The sequence below is a fragment of the Eumetopias jubatus genome, unplaced genomic scaffold (genome assembly GCF_037043125.1).
Source record: "Eumetopias jubatus isolate StellerSeaLion01/CBP00866 unplaced genomic scaffold, mEumJub1_p1.0 scaffold_16, whole genome shotgun sequence".
Lineage (NCBI taxonomy): Eukaryota > Metazoa > Chordata > Mammalia > Carnivora > Otariidae > Eumetopias > Eumetopias jubatus.
Window position 1 is genome coordinate 76,483,586 of NW_028274822.1, and position 12,554 is coordinate 76,496,139.

A 12,554-nucleotide genomic window follows, 5' to 3' on the forward strand; every position below is an offset into this window, starting at 1 on the left:
TTCTCAGGTTTTAGCATTTCACAATCCAGTGAAATTACAAAAAGATTCTTCTGGACTCCTGTTGATTTGACAATCTATTTTGTAAAGTACAACGAAGAGATGGCTCTCTCCTTTTACCTTTGCCCCCATTCCATAAAACGTGACACACATCTGGCTGGCTCTGTCCATGGTCTTTACTGTCCAGTTTGCTCAGAAAGGTGCGCACGTCATCATGGTCCAGCACCTGGGAGCCTCAAGGGGCTATGGGCAGAACCCTGGGGTGAATGAGGGATCCAAGAGGCAAAGCTTATCAGAGAAAAACATGGTTTTACATTCTTTTATTCTATATATATATGCAATATATTTATATATATGCAAATCTGTTTTATGTACAATAATTGGTTCTATCAAATAATCATACCATGGCCTTCTATTGGTAATCTTCACCAAGATAGTTTTAGGTGAAATTAATATTTGTGCACTTCGTGGACTACCACACTTGAGCCTTCGTGACGAATTTCAGTTTTGAGGCCATGCATCCAAGTCAAAATATACACAAACAGGGTTAAGGCGCTAAGAGTGGGCTGAAAGAAAGCACAGGACTTGAAATGAGTAAACTGTATATTTTGCTTGCATGGCAGCCCCCAGGTGACCACCAAGCGCTGTGCGTGTCTCAGAGCTCCTTTACTATAGCGTGGGGGGCTTTTGAACATCTGTAGTGATTGCGCAGTGGGTGGACAGATAGCAGGTCTGACCTGCTGGAAGCTTTGCTGAGGGCTCATTTCTTCTCCGCCTCTCCCTTCTTGGGTTCTTGTTTCAGTTTGTAATCCGCTAGGGCAGCCTTGATTGCATCTTCGGCCAGCACTGGAAGGAGCACAAGGAAAGACAGTTCATAGACTGTACAGAGAGGGTCTTGGGAATCGCATCTTTAAGAACTGGAGGGCAGCGGTGCTGGGAAGGGCTTACCAGAGCCCCCTGGCCATGGTGCTGTGGGTCAGGAGCAGGCCTGGAAAGCCAGCCAGCTGTTTTCTGAGCCCGATTACTCCTGCCCGTGGCTTAGGAGGCAGACTACGGTTTAAATACCTGGGATTCTAGGCTAGTCCCTCAGCCTCCTGGAATCCCCTTTCTGTTCTATAAAACTGGGACATTCTTTCCTTGCCAGGATAGTGTGAGGATAATAAAGTGACATGTCGGAAGGCCACAGGAGTGGTTAGTTAGTTCTCATCTGCTCACACGGAAGTCAGGAATACATGAAGTGAATGCTATTTAAGCTGCCATAACATAGGTCATGCCACTTTGTTGACAGGTGGCATCTGCCACATCCTCCTTAGGGATCCCAAATTTGAAAACTCTTACTTTGGAGTCAATATTAAAATGAGGCTATGTGGGAAAATAAAAGTAAGCAAGTGGCAGAGAGCAGTAGCTAAAGGCTGCAGTGCCCAAGAAGGCCAAATGAAAAGGCTGGGGGTTTCTGAAAATGTTGACAAGCTATGACCTTTACTCCTGGGTACTTGGAATCCCAGCTCAGGTGGAAAGAACTTGGGTCTTAGCAGACTTCCTGACAACTGTGTTAGCACGTCCCTGCCCCTCAGTACCCCTGTGAGTCTTACTCTGGCAAGAGGCCTGGCTCTCTGCTGATTTTTAACTAATTTGGTCAGTAAGTTAAGGCTACTGTTTCTCATTCCCTCCTTCCCCTAGAAGGTTGAGAGAAGGTGGAAAAAGCTTTAGATTTAAGACAGAGACTGAACTGGAAAGCCAAGTGTAAGTCTTAAGGCATCTGGGCTTTCTCTTAGGACAGTGTACAGGGGACTGTTGCACAACGGGGCTTAGTCATTCCGTACACATGGAGGCAGACTGTATACACAGTAACAGCACCTGGGAAGGAAGTGGTAACACATGAGACAGATAGGATTATGGCAGAAGCTGAATTTTCTCCTTTACTCGTCCAAACTTGTTTCCCAACAGGGTGGGAACAGCACAGATTCTGGAATCAAAGATTGGGGTGTAGGGCCTGGCTTTCCCACTTAGAAGCCATGTGACTGGCGTGCTTTAAGCTGAGCCCTGCTTTCCCGGTAAGAGGGAGAGATGATGACGCCGTCTGTGGACTAGAGGACAATTCTGAGGCTTAGAAAAGATACCACAAAGTGCTCGACTGACGCCCAGCACACACCACCTCCTGTAAGACCCTCCTGGAGATAGGTTGTGAGACCCGGGGGCTTTAACCATCTGAGGGTTATGGACTCTGCAACCAAAACGGACTCGCCATTACTCCGCACAAATGCCAGTTGATGGCATTACAAAACTAACTCCCAACTGTGCAAGCGCGTTGGCATTATGGAGCAGAGACTTACTGGAGCAGTGCAGTTTCACGGGGGGAAGACACAGCTCCTTGGCGATGTCCGTGTTCTTGATGGTCAAGGCTTCCTCCACCTGAGAGGCATATGTGAGAGAAGAGTAGTTTTAGTCTAGCTTGAGGAACAGGCAATAAAAAAGGAAGGCCATAGAGGCCCTGACGACAGGGTGGTGGGGGATGACTTTCCATTTAACAACCCCAAAGGACGCTCACTCATGCGTCAAGGCTGCAGCTGGGGGGGTCCAGTATGGAGTATACACATTCCACCAGTTGGCTGGGTAAGCAAGGCCGGCAGAGACACTTCTACAAGCCAGCCAGTGAGACGTCTCTTAGGGGTCTGCTTGAGGCCAGCGACAGGAGTCTCTCTTTAAATTTAAAAGCAGTGGTTTCCTATTCTGGTTTTGTGAGTATCAGCTTCACTGATGTCCTTCTACCAAATGTTTAGAATAAATCCCTTCAACTAGAAGTGCTGACTGGTGTCAGGGCGGTCAGAGAGATGGCAAGTAGGCCAGTGGCACTCCAGCACTTGGCAGTGGCACAGACCGGTCTTGGGATCATCCTCTGCCCAAAAGAGAATCTATCTGGTTGAAACAGACCAAAAAGGATGCCTGAGTTTGCTCGAGTGCCCAAGGGCATGGGAGGCAGATGCACGTGGAATGGAGCCCTGCTGCTGCCTTAAGGAGAGCCGGGGTTCCCCATCTGTCCCCCAGTTTCCCAATTCCGCTGACTTCAAGGGTAAGGCTTCATGTTCTGTTCCTAGTAACTCAGATGGGAGGACCTCAAGGTCAAAGAAAGGCCCTCTTCCTCCACTTTCTGATCACAACTCAAAGGCCAGATTTTGGGAGCACAGGTACCTTGTCTCACTTGCCCTTTTCCCTGAGGACAGGTCTTAACAGATCACTTCAGAGGCACCTCCTCCAAATCAGGTTAGGTCTGTGCTCGCCAGAGAAGCTCACCGGCCAGAAGGCCCAGAGCCACAGGAAGCAGGGGGCACAAGGCATTGCTGTAGAGCTGCCCAGCTCCGCAAGCACACACCTCCGTGACTCAGCTCCTGAACTTGGTCCCTTGGGGCTGCAAAGATAAGCAGCCCTGTATTTTGGCTTTTCCGAGAAGTTTTAATGACTGGATTTTGGAAACTCCAGCTCTTCACTGGGTTTGGGACCTTCTACCTCTGCAGCTGCTGGGAAAGAGGCTTTGGCAGAGAAAGAACAGAAAAGATGCTCCAGCTCCTCTCATTTCCACCCTCAGAGGGCCTGCCAACGAGCCACCTGGATCATTGTTCTGGTTTATTTGTTCACTTTGCCTCCATCTTTGCTGTTTTTGATTCTTTAATCCCTCTTTTAGCACAGGCTAGTTATTTCATGAATCCTTACAAGCCACCTGCAATCCTTCCTGAAACATGATGGAAGGAAATAAATAAGAACACAAACCACAATACAACCTCTCCCACCCTTAGACTCCTAAGAAATTTTAATCAGCAAACTTGGAGAAAGCCATAGATTTCTTTGTAGAGAGGGAGAGGTGAAGATTATTTTCTATTTAATTAAAATCAAAACTAAACAGAGGTGCCTGGGTGTTTCAGTCGGTTAAGCACCCAACTCTTGATTTTGGCTCAGTCACCATCTCAAGGTTATGAGATTGAGTCCTGCCTTGGGCTCTGTACTGGGTGTGGAGCCTGCTTCTGACTCTCTCCCTCTGCCCCTCCTCCTCCTCCTCCTCCTCTAAAAATAAAAACAAACAAAAAAACCCTAAACAAAACACCACCCAAACCCCCAAATAAAAATGATTGACAAAAACCTCCAAAATACGAAACACTTAACAAAATTATCCATAATCCCCAATGTAGAGAATTTAATCAAAACCTGAGGAGAAATTTAAAAAATTCTTAGAATATTTTGAAAAAAATCAGCCCCCCATAACTAGACCCTTCCCTTAACTCAGAGGCAGGTTTGTCAGGAATGTGATTCAATTCTGTCAATCTGCAAGCAACCTTACCGTCTTCCCTTTTACCCATTCAGTGGCTAACGAGCTGGAGGCAATAGCAGACCCACAGCCAAATGTTTTAAACCTGGCGTCCACAATCTTCCCCTCTTCATCCACTTGAATCTAGAAAAGAGAAAGGAGGTAAGCAGTGGTTCCTGGGCTGCCCTGTAGAACCTGCATTTATGGGGTTCACTGGGGCTCTCCCCAAGGGCTTTGGTCTTGCTTTCCACATCCTAAGTTTTAACATTACTGAATTTGATTTGTCACAAAGGGCTCGGTGATGAAGTGTTAAATGTAGGAATGATCATCAGAGTGATACAGGCCTACCTGGTAAAGATAAGCTGAAAGATATGACCCCCCCCTTTTATTTTGCAACACTAGTCTGCTTTTTGGCTATGAAGTTCTGCTCCTAGCTGCTCTGTCAATCTGCATCTTTAAATGCTGGGAGAGACTGCAATAAAGGTCTCTGGTTAGTGCTTTTTAGTTTGGCATGAAATGACATCTAGTGGTTTCTCCTGCCTTGTTTTTGTTTTCCAAGATAGGCACGAAGACCTCTGGCAAGCTGCCTCCTCGCCACGATGAAGCAGATGTCGACAAAGCTACGGTTTACTCAAAGCACCAGTCACTACCTTTGTGTTGTTTCCAATTTGGGGGAGGCTTGACATGTGGCATTTCCTGTCTCACTGGGGATTGCTAACTGAATGGTTGTGGTTTTCCTTTGATCAGTAAAATTCACAAAACTTTCTACTTCGCTGAAGTTGGAATTTAAGCTGATAGTGAGTAGAAAAGCAACACCGGAAGAGGCCAGCACAGTATACAAGAGAACTACGATTCAGTCTCTGCCCTAATAATTGTTAACTTCGAACCATGTCGTCATCTCACAAGAATCCATACAGAGCCCAAATGGAAAGCTGTGTGAGCAAATGCTTTGTAAACAACGAAGCACTGTATGAGCAACGGGATCACTGTCATTACCATCAAAGATGAAAACCAGTGGTACCTGCAATTTCATTACATCACCACATGCTGGAGCCCCCACCAATCCAGTTCCAACATTTTTTGATGTCTTGTCAAGGGACCCCACGTTTCTAGGATTTTCATAATGATCAACAACCTGAAATGAGAAGGTTAAGAGAAATCTATGATCACCCTTTTTTGTTACTGGTCTCCCCTACCTGACGGTAAGCTCCTTTAAGTCAGCAAGCTGAACCTGGCAGGCAGCCACTAAGCATCATACTTCACCTGGGGAAGAAGGCTTACACTTATGTCAACAGGGCTTTATGACCCAATCTTTTTGTACCTCTTCTCCAACTACCTTCAGAGATTTTGAGTTACTGGAGAAAAATCAGCAAAGTCATGTCTTAAATCCATAGTTTTTTTTTTTTTTTTTTTAAGAATTTATTTGAGAGAGAGTGAGCGAGAGAGAAAGCACAAATGGGGGGGAGGGACAGAGAGAGAAAGAGAGAAGCAGACTCCCCACTGAGCTGGGAGCCCAACCTGGGGCTCTCTATTCTAGAACCCTGGGATCACGACCCCGGCTGAAGGCAGACGCTTAACTGACTGGGCCACCCAAGCGTCCCTCCATAGGGTTTTTGATCACAAATAATTGCCTGATCTTTACCACCTAAGTCACCAGATTTAGGCTCAAATAACATTTCTGGTATTTCCAAATAAATCCATCCTCAAAAGATGATTAGTATTAAGAATTTTAAAAATAAGTATGGTCCAGCAATCGAAGGATTTCCCGGAAGCCTCAAGGAGAATGTTACACGAGGAACAATGCTGTGGAATGTGTCCTTTTGTGTATGATAAAACAGTAACCGTCCTATTACTCGATTTCAAGGACCGAAAATCACTCTGGGGGAGCAGCGCACCCTGGTGGCTGAAAGGCTGCTAGCCCACGTTCGTCGAGCGTGTATGTCAACAAAACACATCCCTAGGCGGGGGAGGAGCGAAGTCCCAGGCCGACGCAGAAGCCAGAACAGAATAGTTATCTATTCAAACTGGCACACAGAGGGCTTTAATGTAACCTTGAGGCTTGTTTCCTAGTTAGTCTAAGTCTCCGGATCTTCCGGTCTCTTTTTACCCACTTATCCGACCACGGATTTTGACTCCAAGCCCAAGGACCTACAAGATAGTACTTCGTCTGGACTTTTTGCCCCATGTTGATTCTTTAGTTAGTCGTTTCCGAGTGGGAACTTTATGCCTTCGGAAGCCAAGGGCTGCAAACTATGCACCTATCCCTACTCCCCAACGCCTCCCCGCCCTCCGGCAAAAAAAAAAAAAAGGACAAAATTAAAACATTATGACTGATGATTACGTGTCTGATTCCATTAGAGGCTGAGTTCCTACAACAGTAACTGCACCGTAAATGATCTCCATGTGCTGGGCACCATGCCGAGAAATCCAGAAACACTATCTCGTGTAGGGAAATGCTAAGAACCCCATTTTACAAATGGGGAAAACAGGTTCAATGCAGAGCAGGGACTTGCCCAAGGTCATCTGGATAGGGCAATGGCCTCGCTGAAGCCGGAGCCCGCGCCAGTGTGCGTCTGTCCCTGGAGTCAGGCTGGCAGGTCATAACAGGGCCTTCCTTCCTGGGCTGTTGGGTTTTGAGGCATGAAATCGTAGCCAGCGGCAGGGCCCACGCGCAGCGGTTAGTTTTATCTGCGCAGCGAAGGAAACCTAGTCCAGTCAGAGTCGAGTGAGGGGGTGGCCCCTACCCCCGCCGCAGTGGGGGGCTCCCAAGGCCGCTCACAACCCCACGGCCACTCGTCTCGAGATAGGGCCTCCGCTGAGCGCCGGCATACCTGGGTCCTTTACGCGGTGCTCGCCCCCCGCCCCCTTGCCTGTGCGGGTCCCGCGCATCCCCTCATCTGCCGCTACCTTCTTGTGATAGAGCCGGGCCGGAGCCGACAGTTCCCGGACAGGCAGGCGCGGGCTCCGCAGCAGCAGCGCCGACGCCGCCCGCCTCAAACGGCCTCCTCCAGCCGCCGCCATTTTCCGGGCTTGCGCAGGCGCAGGCCGAGTGCGAGCCGGAGGAGAGGAACGCGCCCGCGAGTCGGCTCTCGGCTTGGAGCGCGCAACCCTTTTACGCCACCGCGACTTCGCGCCTGCGCCCTTCCCCTCCGTGCACGCGTCGGCCTTAGGTCCCTGTCTTGACCACGCCCCTCCGGGGTGGGCGGGACGCTGAACTAAAAGACTGAAGTTGGAGGGTTTGTTCGGAGTGCAGGATTTGGATTTGAGGGGGCCTCAGGCAGGAGTGGGGACCCAAGGTTGCGTTCACAGAGCCCACCGCCAGAATGCGGCATAGTGGGTCAACCAGTCTACTTTTCTCAACCCGATTTTGCAGCTTAGGAAGTTGAAGGTCAGAGAGGTTTAGTAACTTGTCCACGTCTGTCCCAGACAGACTGATTTGGGACTTAAGGAGGACAATCCTGAGTTAGAATCCGGATTCTGCTCCTTCCTGGCTGTGTGGCCCTAGGCGAATGACAGCATCTCTTTAAGCCTTGATCCTCGCTTTTGTACTAATTCAGGGACAATTCATTGAGCAAGTGTCATGTGTCAAGGTGCTATACTAGGCTTTGGGGATCCAACAGAAAGAAAAACACTAATTCCTTACATGACTAACCTTGCTAATGAGGGAAAAAGGCAACAAATAAACAATATTTTCCTACCTCAAAAATGGGAGCGTAACTGAGGAAACGAACAGGCCATACCCCGATTTTTTTTTAAAGTATGTATGTATATGTCTGCATGTATTTCTTTTTATAAAGCAGCAAACTGACATATTTATATGACAATGCCTGAAAATGAAGAGTTTCCAAACGCTTAGTAATGAAATTTATTAATATTGGTTCGCAGAATATGATTTTATAAAAAGCAGAAAACACACCTGTATTTAACACTTACTTAGGCACCAGGTATTACATAAAGGGGAGGAGTCTTTTTGGGAACTAGGTTTTTCTCGGGAATGGTGCAATCGATCCTTCCCCGGGGACTTAAAAGAGTTTTCTCTGCGTTTGAGGCTCAGTTGCTGGGGAGACTGAACCACGCGCCAGGTCGTGTTAGGCGCTAAGGAAGGCATTCATTCCGATTCCTTTTGACCTTCTCAAGATGGCGCCAAACCCTTCACTTCAGTCATCACTCCCTGACTTCCTCTACGGCCTCCACTTCCTGTGCAAAGACCCAACATCTGTCCGAAGTTGCGACGGGACACATGCCGTGTTGGGGTGTTCTTATTCTGAGAGAACTTTTACACCTATGTAAAAGCAATACGAAGTTTCATGCATTCCGAGATTTTCCCGCCATTCGAGGCTCGCAGTTTCTCCTTCGGTAGTAGGGAGAGCGGGGGTTTGATCAGGCGCACGCCGCGGGCAGCTTCTATTTCAGCGGGTCTTCGGCGGCCGCGAGAAGACCCGGGAGTCACTGGAAGCGCAAGATGGCGACGGCGGCCGCAACATCGACTTCAGAAACGGAGGCTGAGCCCAAGGCCGGGCCCACCGCAGAGGGCGAGGAGGATGACGTTAAGACGGCTAGGACGAGGAGGAAGGTGTTATCGCGGGCCGTGGCCGCTGCGACGTACAAGGCCGTGGAGCCCGGGTGGGACCAGCCGGAGGAAGGTGTGAGTGAGAGCGATGGGGACGAGGAGTACGCCATGGCTTCCTCCGCGGAGAGCTCCCCCGGGGAGTACGAATGGGAGTATGACGAAGAGGAGGAGAAGAACCAGCTGGAAATCGAGCGGCTGGAGGAGCAGGTGCGTCTGGGGCTGGGCGGCGGGCTCTTTTCATCAGGGTCCCAGGCCCCGGCCCTTCTCGCCGGTCTCCGGCGATAATAAAGCCGCCAAGGCCGCAGAACCGCTATTAATCACCGGGCGCTTTGCAAGCGTTATCCCATTGAACGCGCTTGCAGCGAGCGACCCAGGGAAGGAAGTAGTGTATTCCCCGTTTTACGGGAGGAAATCGAGGCTCCTCGTGGAGGGAATTCTGTAGCTGAGGGTTACACTTCTGCAAGTGGCGAACCAGGCCTTGAACTCGGAAACGACTCCAGAGCTCCCGCTCTTAACCACACCGTTAAACTATGGTCAGCAGTAGCAATAAAATTGTACTCCTCAGAGAGTGGGTTTTTTTTCCTTTCTTTTCAGTAGCGATGCCCACAATGATGAACTACGGTGTGATAGACAAAGCAGTGACGATGCTGATAGAAACGGGACGGGAGAAATTTCAGCGTCTGGAGGCTAAGGCCCCAGTTGTAGTTAGTCCATGCTTGTGTGAGCTTAGGCACATTTCTTAACTTCTCTGAGCCTCCGCTTTCTCACCTGTAAATTGGGAGCAACAATTTCTGCATGATGTAGTCGTCGTAAGAGTAATTAATAGCCCGGTGCCTGGCCGCTCTTGGTACCGTGATCTCTAATTTGTAACTCCTGTGTAACCCAGGGTCTCAGCATTAGGATAATTTGAGAGGAGGTTAATAAAGGGACTACTGTGTTTATTAAAGCGTGGTCAGAGAGATCAGAAGTGGAGGTGCAGTACCTCAGGGCTAGTGACAGCAGGACATTGTGTCCACGTTTAGGCCCCGAAGAGATAAGGGGAGAAAACCAGCCAGTTTCTGAATAGTTGTGTGGAGAGGGCACCTGAGAGCAGGTGAGACCTTTGGTCAGGGGGTGCAGCCCCAGCTTCCCATCAGGGATTGGGGTGGGGGAAGAATGCCCTGACCTGTTTTCCTCTCTCCAGACTTCTGCAGGTGCCCTTTGCGGGGCAAACCCTGCTGGAAGCAAGAGAGCCAGAGACCCCACGGATGTGGCCCACACAAGAGGACACAGAACAGGGAGAAGAGGGGGAAGTAGAATTGGGAGGGCAGGGCACCTGGGTGGCTCAGTCGGTTAAGCGTCTGCCTTTTGCTCAGGTCATGATCCCAGGGTTCTGGGATCGAGTCCTGCCTTGGGCTCCCTGCTCAGCAGGGAGCCTCTTCCCTCTACCCCTGCTCCCGTGCTCTCGTGCATTCGCTGTCTCTTCTCTCTCTCTCGCTGTCTTGCAAAAATAAATAAAATCTTTAAAAAAAAAAAAAGAATTGGAAGGGCAAGCACATTCTCGTTTTAGCGATGAGGAAACAGGCTCAGAACAGATGATGAAATAATTTGCTCAGAGTCACTCACAAGGGGAATTGAATTTATCAGGGTTGTCTGTGGACCAAAAGCCACACTGATAGGAAATCACTTAGTGATGTGAAGCTGTTAACCTGCGTTACTCACTTAACCTTGCTGGGTGTGAGATTCCTTATAATGTCATCTTTAGCAGTGATTTTTTTGTTGTGAAATAGTGATGATATCCATCGGTATCGCTTGTTTCATTTGTCATCACATTTGAATGTCAGAGGAGCCCAGTTGGGGTAGGGAAGTGGTTACCTTTCCTGTTTTTTTAGAAATAGGTACGCCAGTGTTCACTCAGTGTTTTATTCTTTCAGAAAATGCAGTGTAATAATAGGGTGCCAGGCTGACGATGTCCCTGTCCTGATGGAAATCTGTGCTTCTGACTTCTAGCCTTGGGCTTTTCCACGAGCCTTTAGCTCACTCTTCTGTGAGTCAGGGGAAATAAAGATTAGCTGTTTGAGCGGAAGGGGAAGCTTGGAAGCAGAAAGATTAAGTCCTTGGTGAGGGTAACCAGCTAGCGAGAGAGCAGGATGGGTCAGAGCAGAGGTCTCCTGGCTACTGGTGTCCTGCCCTACCTCAGGTCACAGAAGGTGGTTTGGACTCAGACGGTGACTACACAGTGATGTGAATTGAAGAGCCTCTGGCTCTATCAAGCTCATTGTCATGGGGTCTAGAGATTGATTTTTCCAATTTTTCCAAACCTCCCTCCTACCTCATCCTGCTGTAACTGCTCTTATGGTGGAGTGTAATGTTGGAAAACTTTTAGGCCTGTGAAAAACTCAGCCTTGTCATATTTGCAAATTCCAGGTCTCTGAGTGTATTTTATGGAAACCTCAAGTTAGTTGCGGTGTCTGTCCATGTAACAAAAGCAAAGATTTCCCGTTATCTGTGTTTGTGTCCTGAAACGAAAAGTGGCACCTCATGGGCCTTATAAGTTATTCCAGCTCGCTGAGCCTGCCGTGTCCTAGGTGGTTGAGAGTAGGGTTGTAACAGTGCCTCCCTCACAGACAGGGCTGTTGTGGAGCTTAAGCGACCTGCCGCTTACAAAGCTCCTGGCAAATTTGACACATAGTAGGTGCTGTGCCATGGCCCGCTCTGTACATTCCCAGCCTTTCCGTGATTGCAGGGGTTGTGTCTTTTGGACCAGACCTCTTGTTGTTTCTTCACCACCGCTCCGGGTCTAGGTTGTGCTGTTGGGGTCAGGAAATCAACACGTCATTTTGTGCATTGATTTAAGCCGCCTCTTTCTTTAAATCTTCCTTTCTTATTGATGTTCTGAGACCAGAATAGACCAGTGTATGTGCTCACTTGTCGGTGCTAAGCGAACTCTGTTGAAATGTCTTTTAAGTGCATCTCTGTGCATTTAATACACATACTTTTGGAGCACCTCTTCTTATATAGTGTCTTTATTATTTGGGCCTTCTTAGAAATCAGAAATTTAGACCAAAAGCCATCCTGGGAGGCAGTTTCTCTACTTCATTGACTTTTATACCTTTTTTTTTCTGACCTACAGATGGTATTCATGTAAGGGGCACTTGTATAGACATCAGTACACTAAGAGGACTTCCCACCCCCTTTCATGCTCCAAAACCACATTCAGACCCAAGTGAGTTGAGAGCAGTGGGTGACAGGGAGAGCTTCTGCCTCTTCTCTAACTAGAAAAGTACATTTTGGGCAAACTTCACTTCTTTAGTTAGTGTTACTCGGGTGCACACTTGACAGTCGGTTTTGAAACATTAGTGTGTCATGGCAGCCCGCTTGAGAAGCAAAGGTTTACTCCGGCTCCTTCCTGGTATAAAGGAGGAAGCTGAGAACCAGGGGTGAATAGAACGCTTGTGTCCTGACCTAGTCCAGTCCCTTTTCAACCCATCATGTAATCATGGGATGGGCTCAGCTTGTTCAGTTTTATATATCATGAGCAGGAGAACGTTGCTAAAAGTCTTAAGATTAAAAAAAAAATTAGAGGTCAGACTCTTGCCTATTATTGAGTCTTTATTGTCTTTTTGCATGTGATTTGATCACATAAAATTTCACATCTGTAAATTGTGAAGTGTGGTGATGAAATAAACCCTACTTATGCCACCACTTGGT

The 12,554-nt window shown here is 48.2% G+C and overlaps 2 protein-coding genes across 6 annotated transcripts in view; one reads left to right on the forward strand and one right to left on the reverse strand.

The window, feature by feature from the left end:
* Window positions 1-302: 302 nt before the first annotated feature.
* Window positions 303-7,396, reverse strand: ISCU (iron-sulfur cluster assembly enzyme). 2 transcript variants are annotated; one of them, XM_028116674.2, is made up of 6 exons: window positions 7,202-7,396; window positions 5,316-5,429; window positions 4,328-4,438; window positions 2,331-2,409; window positions 735-843; window positions 303-563 (listed from the first exon to the last, which is right to left on the reverse strand). In XM_028116674.2, the coding sequence occupies exons 1-5, from the start codon at window positions 7,313-7,315 to the stop codon at window positions 758-760; spliced, it is 504 nt and encodes a 167-aa protein (XP_027972475.1). In that variant the 5' UTR covers window positions 7,316-7,396; the 3' UTR covers window positions 303-563; window positions 735-757. The 2 variants fall into 2 exon arrangements, with proteins under 2 accessions (XP_027972475.1, XP_027972474.1); XM_028116673.1 differs by having other exon boundaries at window positions 303-843; window positions 7,202-7,395.
* Window positions 7,397-8,738: 1,342 nt separating this feature from the next.
* The window catches only part of SART3 (spliceosome associated factor 3, U4/U6 recycling protein), a 36,514-nt gene continuing 32,698 nt past the window's right edge, over window positions 8,739-12,554 (forward strand). For all 4 annotated transcript variants that reach the window (XR_003611312.2, XR_003611311.2, XM_028116518.2 and 1 more), the window contains exon 1: window positions 8,739-9,071. Coding sequence is in view for 2 of the 4 variants with exons in the window: in XM_028116518.2 (XP_027972319.2) it covers window positions 8,757-9,071 (315 nt within the window). In the remaining 2 variants the exon portion in view is untranslated. The remainder of the gene's footprint in view (window positions 9,072-12,554) is intronic.

Excerpts from the sequence above, each read along its gene's own strand:
- ISCU (XM_028116674.2), bottom strand. The coding sequence starts at position 7,315 with ATGGCGGCGGCTGGAGGAGGCCGTTTGAGGCGGGCGGCGTCGGCGCTG. Across the intron at positions 5,430-7,201 it reads CCCGGCTCTATCACAAGAAG|GTTGTTGATCATTATGAAAA; the intron begins GTAGCGGCAGAT and ends TTCTCATTTCAG. Across the intron at positions 2,410-4,327 it reads AATGGGTAAAAGGGAAGACG|GTGGAGGAAGCCTTGACCAT; the intron begins GTAAGGTTGCTT and ends TATGCCTCTCAG.